The 16,623-nt window shown below is 34.7% G+C and overlaps 1 protein-coding gene across 5 annotated transcripts in view; it reads left to right on the top strand.

The window, feature by feature from the left end:
* Positions 1-16,623, top strand: part of LRP1B (LDL receptor related protein 1B) — a 622,229-nt gene that overhangs the window by 461,836 nt on the left and 143,770 nt on the right. For all 5 annotated transcript variants that reach the window (XM_064435270.1, XM_064435269.1, XM_064435266.1 and 2 more), the window contains exons 32-37: positions 206-355; positions 9,009-9,149; positions 9,886-10,011; positions 11,152-11,283; positions 13,245-13,379; positions 14,248-14,377. In XM_064435270.1, coding sequence (XP_064291340.1) covers positions 206-355; positions 9,009-9,149; positions 9,886-10,011; positions 11,152-11,283; positions 13,245-13,379; positions 14,248-14,377 — 814 coding nt within the window. The remainder of the gene's footprint in view (positions 1-205; positions 356-9,008; positions 9,150-9,885; positions 10,012-11,151; positions 11,284-13,244; positions 13,380-14,247; positions 14,378-16,623) is intronic.

Here is a 16,623-nt window from a genome sequence, read left to right as displayed (position 1 = left end):
TACGGTTTTCTCTTTTTTATTTCTTTCTTCTTTTTTTTTTTTAGTGTAAGTATATGAGTGACTAGATAACATAATTGTGTGTGTATATATATTATATGATATATATATTATATTCCTTAAATGCACTTTCATAATGAAAACAGCCTAACAAGAAATGTAGATCGTGCATTAAAGCCACAGTTAAAGTTGTATGCATTAATTACAGGTTTATCAATAGATTATGGGGAGAACAAGCTTTACTGGATCAGTTCAGGAAATGGAACTATAAGTAGATGCAATTTGGATGGTGGTAATCTCGAAATAATTGAATCAATGAAGGAAGACTTAACAAAAGCCACAGCTTTAACCATTATGGGTAAGTCCAATGATAATATATTTTTTAATTATTCAAAGCTAATTAATAATGAAACATAAGAAGCTTAGGGATGTTAGTGTTGGTTTTATGTAAATTATACATACAGTGCATTCACAAGTCAAACTGTGTTGTCCATGAAAAGTTCTTTGTGTTCAATTGAACAATTTGCAATCTCTATTACAAGGATATTTCTAATTGTAGACTTGCATATATATAGAGAGAAAGAATGAGAGGAATGAAGGTAACAAATTGGTGGCTTATATTTACTATAGTCACGTGTAAAGAACTTTGAAAGGGGAAGGAGCTTTTACACTGTTTATTACACAGAATTATCCATGATGTGTTTCCTCTGCTCAATCCCTCCTACTTAGTTCAGAATATTCCTAGTTTGTTGGATTGCCTGGCACTTTGGGAAGACTTCTTTGGGTTATGATTTGATGATTGAGGATTTGGATGTTCAGATGTCTGCTCATCTTCCATGTATTAAATTGATTGAAAGAAAAATATTCTATTTGTTACAGTTTGTAAATATGAAATTTTTAGAATGTTCAAAAATACCTATCAGAAAAATCAAAAGAATGGTAGCATAAGGAAAAATTCCCCAAAAAAACCCAGTGAATTGCTGATCACTGAATCTTATAAAAATATTGCTTCAAATGGACTTTTTCTCATATGCACCTTCAGCTCTTGGTCGTTGTTGTAGCTGGGACAGGGTGTAGTAAGAAATTCCAGTTTGACTCAGAATTTACATTTTTCCTTCTTCTTTTTTAGAGATAACTTCAGAGCTTTCCATATTTCCTGCAAATTACTGACCTCTATTCTGACTCACTTAAAAATCACTTGTATTTATCTTGGGTATTAAAAACAAACAAAAAAAAAAGTTCAGTTGGTAAGCAGACTTTTGTTAGGATGAGTGGGTTATCAACTACCAGTCTTTTTATTAAATATTTTTATACTTTTATTAATGCTTATATTTATTATTATTTTATATTTCTTATTAGGAAATAATTTATTTGATTAATTCAATAATAATTATGTACATATAGGTGGCATGCTAGTGAAGATTAAATAAGATTTATTGGTTTTTTTAAGCACATGGTGTAAGTTGTATCATATTTAAAGTGGTAATTATTAAATTAGATTTATTATACACCCATTTGGCCAGTACTGAACTGTAAATGCTGTCAGTATCTGTTGGAGATTTTATGCTTTCATATATGCATTCATAACCGTGAGCAGGTTTGGTGTCAGAAGGAATCATGAATGTTAATTTGGACAAATTGTTTTTCATTGATTGGATTGTGACTGGAAGTAGACTGAATAAATGACCATTACTCTGGGGAGCTGTTGGAAGTCTTTACCAGGAGGTGTAAAGTGTGTTTTGTTTGTTTGTACTGAGCTGGTGGTGGTGTCAGGTCCTCCTCACCTGCCATTCACAGAATCTACAACAGTGATGATCCCTCTGGGACAGGGAATAAAGAGTTTATAGCTGCCATGTAAAGAATAGTGCATGAAAGTAATTGAATTTTTGCACATCTGGAGATGGAAGAATACCTGCTGTGTAGGTTTTATCACATGTACCTCTACTATTCATAGTTTGGGATGCTTGTTTTTTATGGGTGATGTCAACTCTTTCTCCTCAAAAAATGGTGAACAAAACTTACAAAGAGTTTGGGGCTTTCTGTTTGTTTTGCTTTGGGATTTTAGAATCATAATTGTGCTAAACTGCATCTTGATGTTGCAGTGGGATTCCCCATAAAAATCTGCTGGAGAAAAAGCACAAGCACGTACAGTTTTATCAGCAGTATTGTTTGTGCTGATTGAGAAACATTAATAGTTCCTGCATTCATTTCTCCTGTAAGTTTCCATATTGTGGAACACACCATGGTAATATAAATGCCATTTATTTTCCTAAAGAGTGACTGGATGCACCTCAGCTTCTTACAAGCTGCCTTTTGTGCATGTAGTGGGTCAGAACAGAAAATCCAGTGCCATGTGAAGCAAGATAAGAGAACTCTAATTGATAAATGGTCATAACTAATAATATAAAAGTAAAAAAGAATTACTAATTTGTTCCAATGAAAGATTTAATGCGATAGTGTATGAAAATTTACTACCCCTGCTGATCTGCTTGTCTACAAGTTTAATCAGAGGTTTAAGCAGGTGAATCACAGTAATTGCAGTGTTTATTGCATCATTTTCGCTCCTATTACTAAATTTTCTTGACTGCTTGTATCTAAAAACACAGTAAACACAATAAAGCATGAATGAAGAATTTCTCCTCTGTGAATACACTGAGCTTTTTTTTTTGTACCGTTTGAATTCATCAGTGACTGAAGAGAGAGATGATACCTGTGCCCAAACCATTAACTCTTTTGTAGGATTTAATTTCTGCTCAGTGGTGGAGAGTTCTGTAATCTTCAGCTTTCTTTTGCATTATTCTGTCTTTTGCATTTAGTGTTTTCCCATATAAAATCAGTGGTTTGGACAGCTAATTTTTTTTTTTTTTGTATATTTTACTATATGGTCTTGTCATATTGTTGCATTGTGTTTTCACTGAACAAAAAAAGGAGATGAAGTTTGGTATTTTGAGACTCCCTCTGTACAGTTGTGTCACCAGGTCACAGAGTTGGTCACTTGTGGATCACCAGGACCTTTACTGGACTGAGGAGCTGAAACAAGGACACAGTGGAGGGCACTTCAGTGGATTTGAGGGGATGGTAATGTGGTCTGAGGTAGCCCTGGCTGCCGTGCACCCATTCCCTGCCAAGGCTAGGTGCTCTGAAGGGGGAAAGATCTTCAGAAAAAATGAATTTCTGATAAATTTACTACACCGGTGATGCCTCTTCAAGCACCTCAGCTGTTAATTTTGAAAATTTTTTTATCAGTTTGGAAAGCATCTTCCCCAGCCATCAGTCTCCTTGTCTCAGAGACACCCCAAAAGAATCCCACAGCCTGTGTCAAGAGCTAATGCCTTCCATCCCATGTCTGGACAGAATTTTGCACAGAAAACTCACAGATCTGATGGTTCCCAGTGGCTTTTGCTGCATCTTACACTTCATGTTCCAGAAGATTTCTCAAAGCTATAAAAATAGTGATGACTGGGAGAGGCTTGGCCCAACCAAGACTTCTTCAGTTTGCCTTGGAAATCTGTGTGCTGTTCTGATAGCTTGAGTTGCTTGATCTTTGATTCCGTTAGTTTCAGTATTGGAAAAGAGAAGCAGTTAGGCCCTCCATGGTTGTGTTCTATGATTTGAACTCTATAGACACTGCCAGTGAAGTCAGTAAAGTTTTTGGTTTGCTTTGTAATGCAATTTATGGAGTGGTTCAGAGCTTCACCAGTAATGAGGATCTCCTTTAGCACAACCCCTCAATCTCCACATTGTTTTTATTGCTTCCAATTTCTCTATTGTAGCATTGCAGTTTAGCTGTTGGAAACCATTTGGAAGTTGCCACTTCTGTTTCAGATGTTTGCTGTTGTTTGGTCCTTTCCAGGCTCTGTTTAACATTTTCCTGCTATTGCATTCTTTAGTGGAAGCTTAGAGAAGGTAATGATAAGACATAAAAAATAATGTTAGCAAACAAGCTGGTGCCAAGGTAACTGTCAGGTTTATCCTTGAGGGGAATGGAAACAATATATAATTCACATCTTTCTGTATTTTGGGTCTTTCATTTATTGGTTTTCTACTCAGCAGTGTCAGTCATCTTTATTTTCCAATATGCTGAGCAAAATTCCTAGTCTTTTGGTGCTTGCTTTTGCTAAACCTTTTTGAACATGTACATATCAAGTGGAATATTATTTTCATCCCCATTTTTTCATGGGATGAAAATAATATTCCATTTCATATGTACAAAATGGCTATTTTTTCCATGCCTTTAAGCATACAAAAAAAAAAAGTTTGCTGCTGCCATTCTGTATTACAAAAATGTTGTTGTAAAGCTCTGAAGTCATACGTGCTTTTCTACTCTTCCCACTTTTTGTTTAAATCCATATTCACCCTGCAAGATGTCAGTGTATGCAACATCAGCCATTTTTAATTAATCTATCAGTCAAAAACCACATGAACACTTTGTCTAGTACCTCCCAATGGTTATTGTCTTCCATTTGGTCATAGCAATTTTCTTCTTTACTATGCAAACTTGACATTTTATTGTCTTCAAAGACCTCTGCTGGTTTTTTTTAGTCATTTAAAAGCTTATCTGATTCACAACACCCTGTGCCCTACATAATTTTCAACACCTGCTGCTGGCACAATTTATAAGTTGGTATCAAATAGATCCCCTGTTCTGATATTCATCATGTTCCATGTGAAAGAATCTCTGAATATCTTATACAGTATAGCAAATTTCTTTTCAACAATAATAAAATACTTTCTATATTTGTCTTTGAGTTTAATCTACCATTCAATATCTGATTTTAGCCATTTTCCTTGTAGCCAGTGTTTTGAGTGAGATCAAATGATAAAGATGTATTTGGAATTCTGCATAAAGTCTCATTTCCTGCCTTCCAGGTTATTTAGTGAAAAAGGTCCCTTGACTGTTATTGAAACTGGTTAGAAATTTTCCTTTGATGTGAGAGCTGTATTTCTGTGTTGGTGAGCAGAGACATTATTTCACACAAGCTGAGTTGCAGAGGAGCTCGCAGCAACATCTGACGTGTTTCCAAACGGGTGTGTTGTTTCTTGAATGACAAATGACTCTCAATGAGAAACTAGAAAAGTATTGATTAGTTACTGTAAGTCTGTAGCTGAGAAGAAAGGGATGCTGAAGGCTTCTGTCAGCAGTTTTGGTGAAGTCTTTTTGTTGGATTTTGTATCAGGTCCTCACAGAAATACAATTTACACAAAACCACAACATTCAGCTCATGTCTCTACAAAATAGGAATATAATGAGGATATAATTTGTTGTGCATTTGGGTTTTTTTTAGCATACAGAAGAGTAAATCAATGTAGTGAATGATTTTATGTGTAAGTGCTATTTCTGTTGAAGTTCATACAAAAAAATTCAATCGGCAATACAACAAAATCAAATATACATAATAGTTTTTCAATGAGGATGCAGATATTAGGAGAACACTTTTTGAACAAAAAGTGTATATAAATATAGCTATCAAGTTGTATTTCAAACCATCAAAAAAGAAAGTAACAATTATAGTATTTCATTTTAGACAGAAAATGTAGGTTAATATTACCAAAATATATTTATGCTCCTGTTTACTTTCATCGTGCATTAGATGATATATTGGTTATTTGATTTTTGTTTCATCCTAAATAAAGTTTCAAAACTAACACCACAATGCTTTCCTAGTAGCTCAGATGGAGGGAGCTGTGACTTTGCTGGACCTGTTTGCAAAGTGAAAGGGCTGCTCAGATCAGGGGACTTCAAACACACACACCTTAATTTTCCAAGTCATCAGTCTTCTAATTGCCATAACACCATTCATTACGTTAGCATTAATATATGAAATATATCTAGGCAATTTGCCCGGTTCTAAGTGCAGTACATAGTTGTCTTCCATAAATACTCAAACCACCATTAATGAAAACTAATGGCCCATCACAATTTGCATTCGGAGTGCTACTTGAAGTCTCCAAAGGACTGTCCACAAAGCTAGGGTAGCAATTTTTGGCATCTGAAGTTGCTGTTTCCCAATATGTTGCTGCACTTAATGCTAATTACCCAACAGAATGGATAAATACAACAATTTTAATATATATTATAACCCAGTTTCAGCAACAAGATTGTAATTAGTGATCAAGCAACATTCTTGTTAGCATAATCAAGCAAATAAATCACTTTCATTTGATGCTTAAAGGTCCAAAACAGCATTTTTTCTTCCCTTGTGTGTGAAAGCAAGTTGTCCTTACGCTGAAGTGGGTTTTTTTTGTAAAATAATCTACTATATTTTAAAATTAATACAGAAATAATTAGTTAATCCTCAATACTAGACATCATAGATGAGTTGTCTACTGACAGAATATCAATAATGCAGAGAGAAATAGTCCAAATTTAACTTAGAATTATGGTCAAAAATAGACATGTAATTGTTTTGTTTTGTTTTTTTTCCCTTGATTTGAGACTGTAGTGGTGTTTGTTGGTCACTTAGCAGTTTCTGAAGAATTGAAACATTTATTTCTTCAGTTTTAGGGCATAACTGGCAAGTTTTTGGTAGTCATAAGAGGTTTGACCTCAAGGTGTCTGTACTTCAGAATTTGTGTGTTGTTTTGTTCTGGCATATTGGTTTGGTTTTTTTTTTAGATTGGTGGGGGTTTTTTGATTTTATTATATATTTTTACCTTTTGGGATGTTTTTTTCTTTATTTTTAACTATACTAGTTCAGGATTTGTATGACCTTTCTCACATAAATCCCCCTACTCTTTGTCTCTTTCTAAAAGTCATAGTGTGCCATTCCATGTAAGAGAGGAATAAACACTAGTTCAGTAAGATTTTGTAAGTTACACTTTTATTTAAAGGTTTATCCTGGTTTCACCTTAACAAGAATGGAAGTGGAAGGTAAAATTATAATTTTGAAGAGTATTGTGATACTTCACTTGTGAATTGTGATTTGTCCTTTATATTGGTGTAGGGGATGTAGGAGATGCCTCAACCTCTGCAGTTGAGTACCTTAGGATTAGTAATGAGTTTATGAAGTGTTATTTTTGTCACCAGAGGAGAACAACTTCAGGATCTGATGAGTCTGACACCATTGATGGAAATTGTTTATACACTCTCAACTGTGCATGGAAGCAGATGTGGTCTCGTTGAGTACCTCAATAAACAAAAGAGGTTCCTGATGGAACATTCAGCTGCTCATGTAAAAATCAGTTTGGCTCTGTATTTATTACGAAAAAGGAGGAATGAAAATATTTGTGGTGTAGATAGTCATTGGTAATTAAACTCCTTGATTAAGTACATGCCATGTGTTCATCTCTTGGTAAAACAATATGACAAGTTGGTTATTTGGAGTTTTTGCTTCTTTTCTTTTCCTAAGGAGACAGGCAGGTCAGCCAAGGACAGGTCCGGGAGTTTGTTGAAACCATAGCCAAAATTGAGGTTTTGCACGAAATACTAAAGAAATTACTAAAACAGTCTGATTACTTGAAATAAAGGATGAAAACACCAAAACCATATGTAGTTTGCTTTCTTCTGTACCCTAGTCTTACAAAACAACTCATTTTTATAAATGGATTTGGATATGTAGAACGTAAGTTCATGTTACTATGCACAAAACACCAGTCATTATTTAATTTGGTTAATTTAATTAAATTAACCAAAATTATTTAATGGCCTTTTCTAATTTGTGGTCACAAAGAGGATGTGAAGAACAAAAACTCTTCCTCACATACAAACATTTCATTGAAAAAGTTCACCAAACCATAAGGATTGTGGGTCATTATCTAACAGGAAAAAAAAACAACTCCAATTCACAATATTTCATGTATGGATTATAGCACACAGACGATTTCCCATTTTTAGCTTTAATGTGCCTTTTTGTTATAATTGACACAATCAAAATTGGACACAGGCACTTATTTTAAGCATTTTCTGATAAAATTGTCTTTAGATGTAAGCTGCTGTTCATTGATCATTATTGCATGATGATGTTTTGAATCAGTCAATTTTAGACTGACTAGTCAATGTAAGAAATTATAGGTTTTCTTTAAATTTTATCCAAATTTTAATAGAGAGTTCAATTTGTGTCTCCAAATCTTGGTATTTAAAATATTTTTCATTCCACAGATTCTAGTCTTATATACTTGTGGAGAGTATGTTTTAGATTTTTCCTGGATATTCTATTTTTTGCTGTAACTTTTTACAGTTACCACAGTGGAAATTATTTTTTAGATCTGCACTTTGATTTTGTCTATCACAAATCACTCGACTCTCTGGCTCTATAAATCTGTTATTTAAATATTAAAACTGTAGTGTAGGCAAAAATTCTTTTTACTGAAAAGAGAATTAACTCAAAGTGAAGCTAATGCACAATATTTGTTGGGAAGGCAGTGTTCCTGAAGTTTAAAGGTTTTCAGTTGAAGCTTTTATTATTGGTTCCTCTACATTAATTATCTTTTCTGTCAGCAAATGAAGAGCCCTGAGCCCATCCCATTATTCATCTGTGAGGACTCCTGGCAGGGACAATCACAAGATTGGCTACAGTCTTCAGCCATTAGTTCACTGAAGTTTGAGCTTGAAATCAAAGCTGTTAAAATTGTAATTCTGAAACATTGGGAGGCAGTGCCTGTTTTTCAATTTTTTTCAGGATTTCTTAATAACTGATTGTAACAACTGATTGTAACTTTTTAAAATAAAAGATTCAATTTAATATTTCAATCAATTTTGTTTGCCTGTGAAAATGAATCTCTTCCCTAGGGTAACACTAGAATTTCCATATATATATGAAAAATGAGGTATTTTTCTGTGCAGGTAGCCTTAAATCAGCAGTGGTCTCAGCAAAAGTAAAACTGGTGAAAACTGCTTTCATGTCTGCAGAATCTAAATAACACAATTTCTTCAGATTTTCTCTATAACCTCTTTAGGTGATTTCCCTTAAAACAGATCTCAGAATTAACATCAAAAGCTTTTTCCCACCATAGGTCTCAACCACATACTGTTTGATAGTGATCCTCCTAATTTCTGAAACTAAATTTTACAGATAAAAAGCTTTGGTGGGCAGATCAGAACTTGGCTCAGATTGGCACCTGTAATAAAAAAGATGGAAGAAACCCAACTGTCCTGAGAAACAAAACTGCAGGTGTGGTTCACATGAAAGTGTATGACAAGGCAGCACAGCAAGGTAAGTCACATTTGAAGGATGTTTAACCTATTTTTAGAGTGCACAGTATCTTTTCTTATGTGGTTCTCCCAATGTGAAGAAAACAATAACTTGTAATCAATTAATTCCTTGAGTATCTTAGTGAATTTAAATTTGTCTTCATGAAGTTTCAAATTTCTGAGATGTGTTTAGTTTACTGTATATAATGTCTGCTATAAATCCTTTTAAAATATATTTTCCATTACTTAACTATTGTAATACTCAGGCAGTTAGGAGCATGGATTTGTGATACCACTTTAGAATATATCTTAAATATACTAAAAATGGCTCATTCATGAAGATAACAAGGCTAATATAATATTTGATGATTGAATAGGACATAACCAATGATTTGTTCGTGGTCTAGATTAAGATACACTAATGTCAGTGAGATTTCATCATTAACTCAACAGAGAATGTTCAGGTTTTTCATATGCTTTTACTTTAAAATAGGCAGATTTTTCATAAAACAGGATTATTTATGTTCCGAGGGAAAATGTGGGGTTAAAATTCTGCATGAATATGCAGAATTGAATGCATGAGTGAAGCATGGAAAGGTATATGAATTGATGAAATACTTTATGCATGTCTCAATTTTTCACATAGGTTATCTGAACAGAAAATTGGAAATAATAATAACATATTGACAACAACACTTTTTAGCCAGGGTTGCATTGCTCAAGTGTTGGTTTCTCTTGTCTCTTCTATCTTGTCATAGGCAGCAATTCCTGTCAGTTAAACAATGGAGGATGCTCCCAGCTTTGTTTGCCAACATCAGAAACCACCAGAACTTGTGTGTGCACAGTAGGCTACAACCTCCAAAAAAACCGTATGGCCTGCAAAGGTAAAGTGGCTTTCAGCATTTATTTTAACCACCTTAAGTTCCAGGAGAACATTGCAATGAGTAAATAAACTTACTTTAGTCATTTTCAGTTAAATAACTATGGTTAATATGCTTGATTGAAGCAGTAACACAGAAATGTCTGTTGTGGTTAGGACAGAGTTAAATTTAGCTTTTCATTAATTTAGATAAATATCATTCAAATAAATAAATTTCTGTGGTAACTCCAGTTATTTTTTCTTTATGTAGACAGAAAAGCAAACCATATGAACCATCATTCATAAATATTTGTCAAGGTCATATAACTTATCTTTAGATTACAGGCTACAAGTATCTGAATGGTTGGGTATCTCATGCTATTGTATTGCTCTTAATATGAAATAAAACCCACTTTTTTCCTTAAATCTTTTTCTTTTTTAAGTTGGCAGAAGTCAGAACATAGCTCACAAAGTCTTGCTCTTTGCCTGAATAATGCAAAACAACCTTATGGTCAAGGTGTCTTATAGTTTTATAAGTTCAATACTATTTATAACTATTAATTAGAACTAAGTAATTCACGAAAGTTACTATGTAAGAAGAAGTCTACACAGTAGAATTCATTCCTACTTAAAATAAAGAGATGCATTTGGAATTTGATTAATCAAACACAAAAGTAGGCATTTAAAATGCATCACTAAAACCACGTAATTCTCTCTGCAGAGGAAATGTGCATAACTGAAGTGAGATGAAACCTGTACCTCAAAAGACAATTTACTTTCCTGTTTTCCACGAGTTCTTTAAAATTATATCTTGTTGAATATGTTCACAAAACACAGATGTGCACTGAAAATATTCTTAAATTTCTCATAGTTCAAACCCATTTTTTTTCCTAAGTTGCAATTTTCATTTCTGTTAATTACCTGATTATAAGGTGGTGTTTGAAATGGACAGTGATTCCCTTCTCTTGATTGGACCACATTTGTAATTTAATTAGAAATGCACTGTAATAACTCATGGATGTCTTTTCAAAGATCTGGAGTTGTCACTCTGAAAAACTGTGGAGCACTTGTGGAAAATTATGTCCAATGTATGTTAGCTCCCCTAATCTTGATTATTTGGGAAGTTTCCACCTTGCTCTCATTGGCTGCTTTGTTTTTTCTTTAGGTATTGAATCATTTCTCATGTACTCTGTTCATGAGGGAATTAGAGGAATTCCTCTTGACCCAAATGACAAAATGGATGCTTTAATGCCGATATCTGGGGCTTCATTTGCTGTGGGCATAGACTTCCATGCAGGTAAATATAAAGTTAAATCACTTAAAAGCCAGAACCTTTGTACACACACCTGAGATGAGAAAGACTCTGTTACAGAGATTTAATCTATTCCTGGAAAAAGACAAAGGTGAGAGAGAAGTTGTAACCACACGTGGTCATGAGAGGGACTACTAAGACAATGCAATTTTTGACTTTTTGGAAAAATTGAAATTTGAGGCTGAATGAAATTGAGGTTCTCCAATTTGGCTTGGTGAAGTCACAGCACAGGGAACATGACTAGAATTGGCAGTGACAAATGCATTGCAAAGATAAATGTAAATGATGTGCAGCAGTGAAATCACAAGGGGATAGTGTGTTATAAAAATGTTATAGCTTTCAACAGCATTTCAGCTTCAAAAACATCTGGTTTTCTCAGTTTGATAACTTACATTGAATTGTATAAATTCATTTCTAAAACCTACATATATCAACTATGATTCAGAAAGCAAATGGAGGTAGTTTCAGATTTCTTTGGTTTTTTTTGCTTTCCACTTAATGAATGTTGCTTTCATTTCACTCTTAATCAAGAAAGATTCCCAAATTTTGCTGTTATTTCTGTAATTTAGGTATGAAATGTGTATAAAATATATTTACATATGCTAGTAGTACAGTGTATCATAATTAAAAGTCTAATGACAGTGTTTTTGCAGAGATGAACAAGCTAGAAGATGAATACACCATTTTTCTCCCTATGTTTTGATAATTCTAACTAAATTCTAGTTAGCAAATAGCAAAATGTATGACTCTCATATTTGCTTTGACTGCTTGAAGTCAGGATTGCCATTTGTTTAGTTGGTGGTAGGGTAAGATTCTTGAGCATACCAATAATGTTTGGTCACAAATAACTATCTTCTTTTATAAATATATCTATCAATCTACACAAATATTCACACAGACATACATATATATAGATACATGTGTAAATACGTAGGTATGAAATATTTATATTTATATAGGTAACCTTTCTATGCTGTATATAGAAATATGTATTCTATAAATACACTATTATGGAATTAAAAGCAGATTTACAAAGTATGAAAAAATAATAAAGGAACAAATATTTAATATCTCTCTGCAAAGCATCTCAGTAAGGAGGTGATCAGTTCATTACTTTGCAAGCAGGATGCTGGTTACAGCTTATTTACAGAACCCTGTCAGTGAAAATAGAGACAATTCTGCTTGAGGGACGTTCTCACTTTGTTTGCCCCACCTCTTTTTTGAGACTATTATGTGCCACAGAGGGCACATAATAGGGCAGTTTGCGTCTGTGTTTGAGCCACTTCAAATTCTGCATCTGGCTGTTGAGTTTAAATGGTCAAGCAGTCCCTTTATTCCACTTTATGGACAATCACTGCAGCAGAAAGGCAGGAAAGACAGCTAGGATGTCTTGAAACACCAAACAAAAAGTGGAAGCTTGTCAGGACATTTAAAATAAAAACTGACTTGTGGATGGAATATATTTTTTTATTCTTTTGTCAGCATATCACTGTCAAATGTCATTTTTTATTTCCCAAGTTAATTTTTTTCCCCTTACACTGTTAAAATTCAATGTGTCTGATTACTGAAGGAAAAGTCTGTACAAGCAGTTTTACACTGTAGCTTTTCAGACTCCTGACTATTTTAGAATAGTGACAAACAAAATAGTATGTTTTTGAAGCATTTATTCCATTAGGGAAAAGGTAAAGGCAGCATATTTCTTGTGATTTTTAACAGAGGTAGTAGCTTCCTGTCATAGCCCTATTGTGCTACATGTGCTGTACTAAACAACCTAGAATTCTGACAGAATTATTTTAAACAAAATTCAAGAAAGGCAAACAAATGAGGAATTAAACCTGATAATTTTGATACATGTTAAAGCTATAAGTGGCAATATTTACAGTTGTTAATTCAGAAACTTGGACTGAAGTGAATTAATCTGAGAATCATTGGCATGTGTTTTCTAGGAAACGATACAATCTATTGGACAGACATGGGTTTCAACAAGATCAGCAGAGCTAAGCGAGACCAAACCTGGAAAGAAGACATTGTCACAAACGGTCTGGGGCGAGTTGAGGGCATTGCAGTGGACTGGATAGCAGGTAGGTCTGAGCTCCAGGATGTGTCTGCATGGGGAATAAATCACATGGGACTCCATTTTCTTCACGGTGGGAAAAGGCCCATTCTTTATTCACATAACTCCTTTTTATACAGTTTTACAGACCTCGTGTGGGACTCCAGTTGGTTAGTAGTTTTCTTGCCAATTACTTTATTGGTTACTAACAAGTTGTTACTCTGTATTGATTGGTCACTCAGACTCTCAGTGTGTATGTGCAGGGAAGTTGTTTGTGAAAGATAGTTTTCATTTTTCTGTCTAAGGGTGCAAAAACAGTTTATATAGGTGCAAGCTGTTTTTTACCCAGGAATAGATGGTTATACTAACGAATCGCTCATAACAGGATTCCTTTCACATGGGAGCTTGCAAAATATAGCTTTCACAAGGCCAGCCACTGATTCCAGGAGAGCAGGCTTAATTTTATGAAGCCTTTCTCTATGATTTTTCTATCTTACTGCAACATTTGTCATCGTTTCTGAGAGGAAAGGCTTGCCTCTTTAGCCCAAGGTTAAATAACTTTGATTCCTTTCAGCTCTAATTTCTAGTATTGTAAATGTCTGGAAATTACTTATGTATGTATATATATATAATATATATATATATAATTATAATAATATATATAGATGTAATTATAATATATATGTATATATATATGTATGATGGAATTTCCTAGATGAACAGTTTCAATAGTGGTTTATGCTTTAATAAGGCTGGCTAGGACTACAAATTACAAATATAATGCCTATGCAATTGAAAATAGAGCAGTTAGTTTCTGGTTCTGAAGTAGTCTGTTTAAGCAGTAGTTTTCAAGTACCCTTTTCCCTCAAGCAGTGACTTCAGGGTGTTTTTTCCAGGTAACATATACTGGACAGACCATGGCTTCAACCTGATCGAGGTGGCGCGGCTGAACGGCTCGTTCCGCTACGTGGTGATCTCCCAGGGGCTGGACCAGCCACGCTCTATCGCGGTACACCCAGAGAAAGGGTAACATGTTGTTCCTAAAGTACACAGGGCTTTTGCCTTGCTCTCTGTATTCATAACGTTCTGTAAGTTCTTTGCAAAATAGTTTTGGTTTTCTGAGGAATCCTTTTTACCGGAAGGTTAGGCCTTGCTTGGAAGCATGTTTCGATCTGAAGTGCCCAACAAATCCAAGGAAACCAAGTCAGCTGATGAAGGACTTCATGATGAAATCCCAGAGCAGTGTAATCCTTGGTAGTTATGAACTCCAGGATCATGTAACATCCCAGTGCAACAGCCAGGGAGAGTGGCCAGGGTAGCTGAAAGCCACGTGAGATTAAAGTTGTGGATTGGAGAGTAACAGCTGGCAAAAGTGGCATCTGTATTCACCCAGCTGATTTTTGAGGGCAGGGACTACCCTGCAGCATTGACAGAAATATGGAATGTACCATCCCCTTCCACCTCCACAAATTTTGTGGAATCCCCATCCCTGGAGTTGTTCCAGGCCAGGCTGGATGGTGCTCTGAGTAACCTGGTCTAGTGCAAGGTGTCCCTGCCCATGGTGTGGGGGTTGTTTAGGAGAATTAAGGAGAATTTAAGGAGAATTAGAGGACCAAAGACTAGTTTTATGTGTCTGGTAGAAGAGTGTATATTCTACAAAGGAAGGAAATGTTCATTTGTTTTATAATATTGTGATAACTTGAGATGTCTCCAGTCAGTTCTTCCAGGAGAAGCACAGCAGCGTTTTACTAGGGAAGTACAGGGCTGCCTTTCTATGCCAAGATTAAGGCCTTTTTTCCCTTTGCATTATTGTTAAATCTCTTTCCCCTTTTGAGGTAAAACTTTCAAAGGTGTTCTTCCCTCCCTTTGCCCTGACTTCACATTCTGCATTTGTCTGGAAGCTGGAGTTGACAGCTGTAAGAATAGAGAAGAAAATAGCAGTTATTAGAGCTCGTTGAATCTGCCAGTTGTGCCAAGATGGGAAGCAGGCAGCATTCAGCTGGTTGGTGACATTATTTATTGTCACTGAGGAAAAAGTGAGGAACGTGTAGCCCTACAAAAGGGTGTCTTTGTCCCTCATCAGGTATATTTATTCGTATATTTTTTGGCAGATGTTTATGGCTTTCTTTGGAGAATTTTTGATTCATTTAACCTGCTAATTATGGGTTGGTTTAAGGAATAGTTTGAGTATAGGAATATAGAAGGAATATTTGAGGAATATTTGATTATGTTGAATGTCTGCTTTCCTGTGGTCAATATTTAGTTCATATCCTTTATTAAGAAAGTCTCAAATAACTCTCTGACCTCTGACCAGATGCCTGAAAGCAATTTCAGTTCTGTTTAGCAGTGCTGTTAATGATCTGGTTAAAATTGCGTTAAACTTATGTAGTGATTGTTAGAATCTAGCTGATTAATACTGCTTATTTTGGCATTCCTCAACATATTTTTATTTTATCTCATGTTGCTGTTCTGTTTCCTAGTCTGAATGAGTTTTATATTAGTATAAATTGTATTGTTTGTTATATCAAGAACTATGAGAACAGATTCATTTTTTTCTGGAGCCATAAAGCTCTACAATGAGAGCCAAAGTGGGTTGTTTCAGAAGCTGAACTTGATGAGCAAATTATAGGATTCATATTTTTTTCACCTTTATCACATTATTATCCCTAATTATTTCACATATCTGTAGTCATCTAGTCAAATACAGCTGCTTAAGTGCATACTGGTGTAATGTCACGAGACATAGGGGAGAACTGTTTAGTAGTGCCCAGAAGATTTTGTAGTCTTTAAGGTTACTGTTCATAAAGGAAGTGATCTGTGTAGATTTTTTGGCCTCATTTTGCTATACCTGAAGCAGAAGACTGAAAAGTTTACCAAGGCAGAAGTTTGACAAAGCATCTTATCCCAAATTAATGATGCAACTGTGGCAGTTAGGGGACATGAGATTAGATAAGTAAGATTCAGATTGTTCCCATTAAACATTTGGCAGAATTTGAAAAATATTTTCTTCTCAAAAAGGTCCTGTTTCTCTACCATTTCCCACAGTATTTTTCAGTTCTTCATATCTTAAACATTTTTGAATTACATATCCCTTGTATTATCCCAGCATTTTTTAGTGATTAGATGTAAGAGCCTCTGTTCCAGAATTTATTTTTCTTTTTTTAACTCACTTTTTTTTTTTTTTTCCCCAAGCCCAAAGCTGAATTCTTTAAGGAATAGAATTGCATATGGACTCAAGAAATACAATTTTAATAATTTCTTCATATATATAA

This window comes from Passer domesticus, chromosome 10 (assembly GCF_036417665.1).
Source record: "Passer domesticus isolate bPasDom1 chromosome 10, bPasDom1.hap1, whole genome shotgun sequence".
NCBI lineage: Eukaryota > Metazoa > Chordata > Aves > Passeriformes > Passeridae > Passer > Passer domesticus.
Note: the sequence above shows the minus strand (reverse complement) of the source record. Positions and strands in the feature narration are given on the sequence as shown.